This window comes from Octodon degus, unplaced genomic scaffold, assembly GCF_000260255.1.
Source record: "Octodon degus isolate 3935 unplaced genomic scaffold, OctDeg1.0 scaffold00016, whole genome shotgun sequence".
In the NCBI taxonomy this organism is placed as follows: domain Eukaryota; kingdom Metazoa; phylum Chordata; class Mammalia; order Rodentia; family Octodontidae; genus Octodon; species Octodon degus.
Genome location: NW_004524592.1, coordinates 15,793,403 through 15,803,494, shown reverse-complemented (window position 1 = coordinate 15,803,494; position 10,092 = coordinate 15,793,403). Strand labels below are relative to the sequence as shown.

Genomic DNA, 10,092 nt, shown 5'->3' with positions numbered 1-10,092 from the left:
TGTGTAAAAATAGCACATCTTTTTGTGTGCTCCTCAGTAGATGGACATTTGGGTTGTTTCCAAGATTAAGGTATGATAAATTGCACTATAAACAAGGGTATACATATATCACTGTGGCATGCTGCTTTCAGTTCTTCTGGAAAAATATCCAGGAAGGGAACCACCTGACTTAAATGGGACCTCCAATCCTACATTTTAAGAAATCACAACACTGATTACCAGTGTTTGGGTATACCAGTCTACACTCCCACCAGCAATAGGGATGGGTTCTTTCCCCCACAGCCCCTCCAGCATTTGTTACTGGTTGACTTCTTGATGACAGCCATTCTTTCTTGGTAAAATGGAATCCCAGTGCTGTTTTAATTTGGATTTCTCAAATGACCAATGATGTTGAACATTTTTTCATATATTTATTTGACATTTCTATTTCTTCACCTGAGAAATGTGTATTCATCTCAGGTGCCCATTTTTTATTGGGTCTTTGAATTTTAGGGGCCTGATTTTTAAATATTCTTTATGTTCTAGATGGAAGTCTTTTGTCTGAGGAACAGTCAGCTAAATTTTTTTTTCCAATCATGGGTCTTTTTACTCTGTTGATTTCTTTTGACGTGCAGAAACTTTTCAAAAAGATGTGATCCCAATTACTGATTCTTTGAAGTATCTCCCATGCAGTTTTGTTTTTGTTCATGAACTCTCTACCTACCCCCTATGTCTACAAGATTTCTACCTACTTTCTCCTCCAGGAGACTTAGTGTTTCTGTTTTAATATTTAAACCTTTGATCCATTTTTACTTTAGTGCATGGTGATAGACATGTGCCCAGTTTTAGTCTTTGACATGCAAAAAGCCAGTTTTTCCAGCAGCATTTATTAAAGAGACTATCTTCCAGTGAACATGTTTTGGTCCTTTGTCAAAGATAAGGTGGCTGAGTGTGTTTATAGTTGTGTCTGAATCTTCTAATCCATTCCATTGATCCTCAGGTCTTTTTTTTTTTTTTTTTTTTTTTTTTTTTTTTTTTGTGGAACCAGGGATTGAACTCAGGCCCTTGCAATTCTACTGAGCCATCTCCCCAGCCCCCTTATTTCTTATTTATTTATTCTTTATTTTTGCCAATACCATGCTAATTTTATTGCAGTAGCTTTATAGTACAATTTCAAGCTAGGCAGTGATGCCTCCTGCCCTTCCTTTGTTGCCCAGGATTGCTTTGGCTATCCTGGATCTCTTCTGGTTCCAGATTAATTTTAGGAATGTTTTTTCTAGATCTATGAGGTGTACTAATAGTACTTTAATTGGGATTGTATTGAATCTATATAACATATGGCCATTTTCACAATGTTGGTTCTTCCTACTGAAGAGCAAGAAAAATCATTTTCTGAAATCTCTGACCTCTTTTTTCAGAGTACTGTCATTTTTACTGTATAAATCTTTTACCTCCTTTGTTAGATTAATTCCTAAGTATTTCATTTTTTTGGATGCTATTGTGAAACATGTGGTTTCCCTAATTTCACTCTTGGTATATTCATTATGTATGGAAATGCTACTAACTTTTGAATCTTGACTTTGTATCCTCCTCCTCTACTGAATTTGGTTACTAAATCTACAAGTCTCTTGGTGGTTTTGGGGGTTATATAATTTATTTTTATATCTTTTCTATCTTCTCTGATTCACTCCTTAAATCATCCCAAGAATAACTATTCCCAAAATCAATATCCATTATTCTAAACACTCTTCGAGGAACCATAGCAACCTCCACCATTATCTTCCATTAATGCTTCTACTTACAATCTACTGTATTCCTATGTTTTATGGCACTTATTCTTCACTTAAAACATATCCTCCCAACCTGACTTCTCTAGTTGTTCTCCAACTTACTTCACAAGTGAATTTCTTAAAAGAGTGCTCAGCATTTCCTACCCCACCCTCACTGCCAAATTAGTGTCGCCTGGTCTATGCCTCACCATTTACTACCAGGTGGACTCCTTACTGTTGAAGCCTCGGGACATGTTCAGATCTCATCTCATCTCTGTTTTTATTTTTTGTTTCTGAGACAAGGTCTCACTATGTAGCCCTAAACGGCTGGCCTCAAATTTATGGCTGATCCTCCTGCCTCAGCTTCCCAAGATTACAGGCATGCACCACTATGTCTGGCTCTTTACATTTGATCTTTATTTTTTTAATCATTCATTCATTCATTCATTCATTCATTCATTCATTCATTTAGTACAGGGTCTCGCTACACAGCTCAGACTTGTGATCCTCCTGTCTCAGTGTCCCCAGTACTGGGATTACAGGTGTGTACCACCATGCCTGGTTTCAGTGGCCAGCACAGCCTCTGGGGACAGCACAGCATGTGGTACCAGGGATTGAATTCAGGTCTTTGCACTTGCCAGGTAGGCACTTAGACAACTGAGCTATCTCCCCAGCCCTACATCTCATCTTTAGCTCTTAAAAATGGGACATTGCTGACTCCATGCTTCAACAGCCCCACCCCTTGTTCACATACTGCTGACTTTTGTCAGTTATAACCATCTATTAACATAGCTATCTTTCCTATCAGACTTAAGGAACTCACTGGACTGCCTTGCTGGCCTCTATATTTCTGGTCAAAGACAGAGGCTGGTACTTTGAAGATATTCAATATGCCTGTTAAATAAATTAATGTTTTCTGTGACAAGTTAGTATCCTTTGTCTTCCCTCCAAGATTACAATGGGAGAGACCAAGTTTTTTCACCTTCACTGTCTAAAGTACCAGGCAAATACTAAGCAATTATTCAATGTCCTGAGCTAGTAAGCTGGCAACACTATTTTCTCCCATAAACTCTTACTCCTATTTCATACTTTTATACACAATAGTCAACATAAGCAAAGATTTTTTTTTTTTTTTTTTATAAGCAAAGATCTTTTCAGTTTTTGGATTCATTATTGAGAATAAGAAATAATTCACTTCAATTTCATAAGAACACGTGAATACTTGTATTTGAATTTTTCAAAAATAAGCTGACTCCTTCCATAGTACTGCATTTGAACAACCTCATCCTTCTCTGAACCACTGTGGTAACAAATACTTGTGCTTCTGTACTACTTGTTTAACCACCTCTTGCCTACTTAATACAGCCATCCAGCTCTTCAGTGCCATCTTTTCTTCTCTGACAAACTAGCCCAGAAAATGAGAAGAGCCTAGACAAAAAAGCCAGAGCTTATCTCCAGTGATCTCTTTTATAAGCCTTTCCTTTTCTCTCTTGTTTAAAAAAACACAAAAAGCGGCAGCCAACACAAAATGGCATGGCATAATGGTCACAAAACAGTGCAAATACTCAGCTCTCAGTCTCAGATAATAACTCATTAAGAAAACAGAATTCCAGAGAAGGCTACTAGATTGCCTAGAACAGGAACACAGCACCCAAGCAGAAGAAACTGGTATTGGAAAGAAAAGTAAGTGCACATAGAAGATCAAGGAGAGAACCAAAGTGGATGAGGTTCCACACACCTATAACCCCAGCACTCAGGAGACTAAGGCTAAATTGTCCCAAGTTGGAGGTCAGCCTGGGCTAAATAATGAGTTCATACCAGTCTGCACTACACAGCAAGACCTTATTTCAAAAAAAAAAGAGAAAACTAAAAACCTCCAAGTCTTTAAGTATGAGTAATCCAAGACTGAACTCTACAGCAAAGTGGTAAAGAAACTTACTAGGTATATACTAAAGGTACTTTTCAAAACAGAACAGCCTGAAAATGGATGGCTCAGTCTTGAAAGAGGACTAGATTAGAAAAGTCTGTCTCAAAAACACAAAACTAATAATAATAATAATGCTGTTTTAAAAATCACCACTAGTCAAGCACAGTAGTACACACACCTGTAATTGCACTTGTCCTGCAAGGCTGAGACAGGCGGACTGCAACTTCAAATCCAAAGTGGACAACTTGACAAAATGAAAAATACAAAGGGCTGGGGATGTAGCTCAGTGGTAGAGCGTCCCTGGGTTTGAATCTCAGTACCACAAATATATAAATCACAATTTCCAGAAATCCCAAAACAGATATACGAACAATGTCAAAAAAAATTATCTACAACCACCTCAATGTCCAGGAAGTAGTAAATAATTCATCTTGGATAGTTACCAGGTATATTATTTAAAGAAGAACTAAAAAACATGCAAAAATACCATAAAAGAAAAACTTCCATGGCAATAAACCTTTCCTAAGTAATAAAACATAATTAAGGGGTCAGAAAGAGGAAAAAGACACTTGCCAGTTCATGTTTTTAAGGCAATCTTCCAATTCTAGGTCTATAACAGTGCCAAGAAGACAGACACACTTAATTAGTATTAGTCGAATGACCATATCAGGCTACTCCTTTGAAAAAAAAAAAAAAAACTTTTAAACAGCTATCCAGTCAACAGGCCAGGTACTACAGGGAAAAGAAAAAAAAGATACGTGGCTCTCAAAAATCGGTCAGGCAATTCATTTGGAAGCCCACCTGTCTCTCAGGAGCTGTTTCCATTTCCCATCTCTTTTACCCAATATTCTATTATTTTCCTTTTTTTTTTTTTCTTTCCATTTACGTATTATTTGGCACAGGGTCTCACTACGCAGCTTGGACTTGCAGTGATCCTCCTGTTTTCAGCCTTCCCAGCACTGGGATTACAGGTGTGCACCATCATGCCCAGACTCAGTCATGGGCTCAGCATGCCCTGGAGCTGGGGCCAGAGCAGCATGCAGGGCCAGGGATCGAACTCTGGTTCCTACACTTGCCAAAGCAGGCACTTAGTCTGCTGAGCTATCTCACTGGCCCCCAATATTCAATTTTAAAAAAAAAAAAGTTTAATGGAGAAAGGAATTTGTAATGTAACACCTTTAATGTAATAATGTAAATAATTGTAATCCTATATATCTTACAATAGCAACATCCTAACTGCTATGGGGAGGGGCTAAAAAGTATCATAATATATTTGAAAAATGTTCTACAGTTTTGAAATATGAACTAGTCAAGTAACCCAACAATATTATCATATTGCGTTCAAAATAGGACTCTATCACACACAAACCCATCTACGATTGAACCCAGCCTGATCTTCCCACCTAGCTACATCCCCATCACTTTTTTTTGAGACAAGGTCCTGATTTATTGTTTAAGCAACACTTTCTTTGAAGTGTTTTATTATAATCTGCTTATAAAATCCACTAGCAGGGGCTGGAGAGATGGCTCAGTGGTCTAAAGCACCTACCTGAAACAAGCTTGGCAAAGCACAGGGACCGCGGTTCAATCCCCCAGCACCACATGCCAGTCAGCCCCACCCCCTGGTGGGCTGAGCTGGCCACACACACACACACAATAAATAAATATAATAAATAAAAATAAATAAATAATTAAAAAAATAAATAAATGAAATCCACTAGCAGTACCTCATGTCTATAAATAAATCATTGTTCTCCTAGGGCACAGAATGCCTAAGGTACACATCACTACATATTCAAGGTATAGCTACAGTTTAATATACTGGTTCTATTTATACACATAAATAGAATACATAATTATGGATTTTAACACACAGTTCATATTTTCTTACAACCCCAAGCTAAATTACTAAAATCAGTAAACATCAACCACAGGGAGGTATGAAGAACAATGAAGGGACCAATGGTGACAGGAAAAACACTACATCGCAGATTAAAGAAAAATTCAAATCTTGATACTCCAACCATGAAAAAATGTGAGTCTAAATCCCTGGTTCTACCAAAAAAAAAAAAAAAAGGGGGGGGATCTAAATGTCTTCTAAATATCTGCTGGAGTCTGTGCTGTCCTTAAGGATTTGACTGACCAAACAACAGAACACAGAAGACACACCCAAGGCTAGATCCTAAAACTTTGTCATTTCCAGGACCCAGGTTCACGTGGAATATACTCTGTAAATCCTGAGCTACAATAATTTCAATACCCTGGGGTCTCCAGAGATCCTTCAGCCTTAGACTATGAAAAGCCAGTCCATCTCACACTCCCCCATCCCCAGCTGTTCATGGCCCAGTTATCTGTGTAAATCCAGCAGAGGCCCTCTCATCACAGGCAGAACTGAGTCCTGCCACAGAGCCCTATCCAAACTGCAGTTATGAGCAAAGCAAAAGATGGCTGGTTTGGCCATTGAATTTTCATGTTAGGGTACAACAGGTAACTAGAATTATGTAATGTTTCCAAATCTCTCATAAAAAGAATTTAATGAGAGATAGCTCAGTAGAATAAGCACTTGCAAAAAAAAAAAAAAAAAAAAAGAATAAGCGCTTGCCTGGCAAGCATACGGGCCTAAGTTCAATCCCCAATTCCACCACAAAAAAAAAAAAAAAAAAAAAAAGAAAGAAACCATCATCTCTTTCTGGAAAGGGATAGGCTGAAGGAACCTTGTCATTGCAGAAGGCAGTAAGAGTGAAGCAAGTCAGTCATCCAATTCCTATTAATTAACAGACCTGAATAGAAGAGCTGCATCCAAATACTTTGATGATGTGATATTTAAAAGAAACACTTTAAGATAAAATACAAAGGAGGAGCCAGGTGTGATGGCACAGGCCTGTAATACCAACCTAATCCCAACACTTGGGAAGCCAAAGCAAGAGGATTGTTGCCAAGTTCAAGACCAGCCTGGGCTACCAAGTGAGCTCACAGCCAGCCTGAAGTGCCTAGCGAGACCCTATCTCCAAAAATAAATAAATAAATAAATAAAAATAAAGAGGCCGCTGTTGCTACTGCCACTGTTTCTTTTTGCTCTTGCTGTTTTTTTTGTTTTCCGCCACCATGAACTGAAGAACTGCTGCCCTATCATGGGCCATTCTGCCTAGGGGCCAGCCAAGTAAGGACTGAAATCCCCATAAACTGTGAGCTAATTAAACCTTCCTTCCTTTAAAAAAAAAAAAAAGAGAAAAAACATCAGTACTAATTACCCTTACCTTTTCGATATCAAGTTTTTGGTTCTACGTAAGTGCTTAGTTTTGTATAAAATGAGATTATAGGCTAAAGGAGAAAAATCAGTTAAAAGATGAGTTTTAACTTTGGATGTAGCTCAGGGGCACAAACACTTGCCTAGCAAGTGTAGTAAGGTCCTGAGTTCAATCCCTGGTACCCCCTCCAAAAAAAAAACCAAAAACTTTTCTGGGGGGCCATGTATCCCAATGAGAGACATACCCCCCAAAAAATTCCACAAACATTCTCACAAAACATTCCATGCAAGTGTAGTAGATCCTATACCCTCAGACTCTATTAATCCTAGAACCTGTTTTCCACAAACCCACTAGACAATACTAAGACTGTTAAAACTGTAAAGTATTTCACTCAAACTCCAAAAATAAGTCAATGGTGAATCAGTAATTAAAACGTGTGAATCTAAGGTCCACCTATTTTAACAGGAAGTCAGGACCCTGCGCTTGCCAGGCAAGCGCTTATTCTACTGAGCTATCTCCCCAGCCCTGAGACTACTACACTCTTAAAGTTTATCTTGCTGGGATAGGGATTCAGTCTAACATTGCAGATATCATACAGTAATATGTGATTCTTGCTCTCATTTGTAAACCTCTTCAGAGTAAGGATTGAGCTTTTGATCTCTTTAAGTCTTTTAGTAGCCAATACTAAACTTGCTCTGGGCCCTAATAATAATTCTCAATAATGGTGCTGCTCAATCAGCCCAGCCAACAGTTCTCAAACCTTTTGGTAGTTGGACTGACACACTTAAAAATCACTTACAAGGGGCCAGGGAGATAGCTCAGTAGAATAAGCACTTGCCAGGCAAGTGCAAGGGTCTGAGTTCAATCCCTGGTTCCGCCAAAAAAAAAAAAAAAAAAAAAAAAAAAAAAAATCACTTAGAACCTCAAAACTTTTATGAATTATGTTTATTGCTAGAGTATTAAACACTGAAGCTGAGCAATGTTTTAATTTTTATTTATTTATTTGTGTGTGTGTATGTGTGTGTGTGTGTGGCCAGCTCAGCCCACCAGGGGGCGGGGCTGGCTGGCATGTGGTGCTGGGGGATTGAACCGCGGTCCCTGATGCTTTGCTAAACTTGTTCTAAGTACGTGCCTTAGACCACTGAGCCATCTCACCAGCCCTGAGCAATGTTTTAAATGTTTATTCATTTTATCATGACAATAAACCCAGTAGATGTTAAATAACATTTTATTAAAAATCTTTTCCAAAACAGTATTAGTGAGAAAAGAGAACTATTTCACATTTTTTCAAAGTCTTCTCACGTCTGGCTCAATAGAAAGCAGCTGGATTTTCACATCTTTTACATTTCAATCTGTCGTGATATAATAGGTTATGTTAGTTTCTAGAAAACTTCACACCCATGAAAGAAAAGTCCTAGCACTAACATGGGAACAATTCTGGTCTCAGAGACACCCTGAAAAGAATGTTTTATTTCTCTTTTCACACACTCCTAAGTGATTTGTCCTCAAACTAAAGCAAAAATAATCCTACAACTTATTTCCTAATTCCTTCTGGATATTGCTCTTTTACCAAGCTTCCACAAATGTCAACATGCTTTCCCGCAGCTACTTTTGAGCATCAAAATATAAAGCTGATTAAGCATTTACAGCTGTTCTTCCCTCCCTGGTAACAAAGTAAATAACTGCCTTTGAAAAACACTTATAACGCCATTCCCATACCGCTTTGGGACTTAACCTAGACTATTAGTAAGTAAACCCATCCAAAACTAGTACTTAAAAAAACAGATTATAACTCTTTAAAATATGAATATATATTTTCTACAGTTGAAATCCACGAAAGTCTTGCTCGCACGGGGGGTAACAAAACTGGGTTAAAAGCCAAGGGAATAAGTGTGTTAAATTTAAAAGCTCAAGTACATCCTGGAGTTGAATGAAAAACCATTTTCTGAGTAACTATCACTAAACAAATAAAAGATCCAAAATTACTTTAAAAACGTAAAGTCATATAAGCAAACAAAAGACCTTACGAATTAAAACCTATCCATAAAAGAATAAAAAGAATAAACTATCCATAAACACAGTTAAGTAGAATAGGTCGAGGAAAACTTCGAGGAAAATCAGTCCTGACTGATACAAGTCCCAAGCACACACAAAAAAAAGTCCAAGCAAATTCTTAACACCGACACTGAGACGAAAAACGTTGCCATTAACAGGCAGCGTCCGCTAAGGTTCTGCTGCTGCTCAGCACGCACACAATTGTCCTCCCGGTCATCTTTGGCTTAAACGCTCAGATGAAACTGTTTTGTGATTCTAACAGTGTTGCTCTACTTATTCTTTCGGTTATTCTGGGTGCTCTCTTACAACTGGAGACTTGATGAGCCAATCCTGAGTAAGAAACGACAAAGTAGAGAAAGGAGGCGACAGCCCCGCGCTCCGGCGGCCAGAGCGGCGGCCGGGCCCGGTTGCTCGCCGAGCGCCTGTTACAGCGCGGTCCAGGCTCACGGGACGCGGCGGCGGCCCTCGCGCCCTCCCTCCCCAAGAACCGCAAAGCAGAAACCCGGCACTTTGGAGAGCCACAGGGCCTCGCGACCGCGGTTCTCTCCCGTTACATAACCGGGCCTAGGGTTCTGCTTCAATACTCAGTCCTCTGCGGGCCATCGGACGTGTTCCCCAGGGGTCCGAGGAGGAGGCGAAGAGGGGCTCGGCACCTGGTCCACCCGGGAGAAAGAAGGGACGGCGTGAGGGAGGCCGCCGCGACCCGGGCGGTGGGCCGGGTGACGGCGAGCCCGGCGGGGCGGCTCGGAGGCGCGGCGGCTCGGGGGCGCGACGGCGGGGGTCCCCGCCTACTAGCTCCCGCCGCACCTCCCGGCCCGTCCGCGCCGCCGCCCCCTCCCGGGCCGCGCGCCCCTCCCCCGGCCTCCATCCCGGCCCCTGCCGAGGATAGGCGGGCTTGCGGACTGCGATCCTGGCCGCCCCTGCGGGAGGCTGCCAACCAGTACCTGATCAGACATGGCGATGGTGGCTTCCCCCGGGTCTCCGCACAGCAGCGGCCTCGGGGCGGCAAAAACCTCTCTCGCTCCGGCGTTTACAATCCCGTCTACCTACCTCACAGCACAACACTACAGAGGAAGCGACTTCCGCTACGCCTCGCGTCACTTCCGCCATGCGC

General features: G+C 40.6%; 1 protein-coding gene across 1 annotated transcript in view; it reads right to left on the bottom strand.

The window, feature by feature from the left end:
* Window positions 1-10,082, bottom strand: part of Sumo1 (small ubiquitin-like modifier 1) — a 35,304-nt gene extending 25,222 nt beyond the window's left edge. Inside the window, exon 1 of the mRNA XM_004626663.2 lies at window positions 9,923-10,082. Within this exon, the coding sequence (XP_004626720.1) occupies window positions 9,923-9,934 (12 nt within the window). The 5' untranslated portion in view covers window positions 9,935-10,082. The remainder of the gene's footprint in view (window positions 1-9,922) is intronic.
* Between the last annotated feature and the right edge of the window lie 10 nt (window positions 10,083-10,092).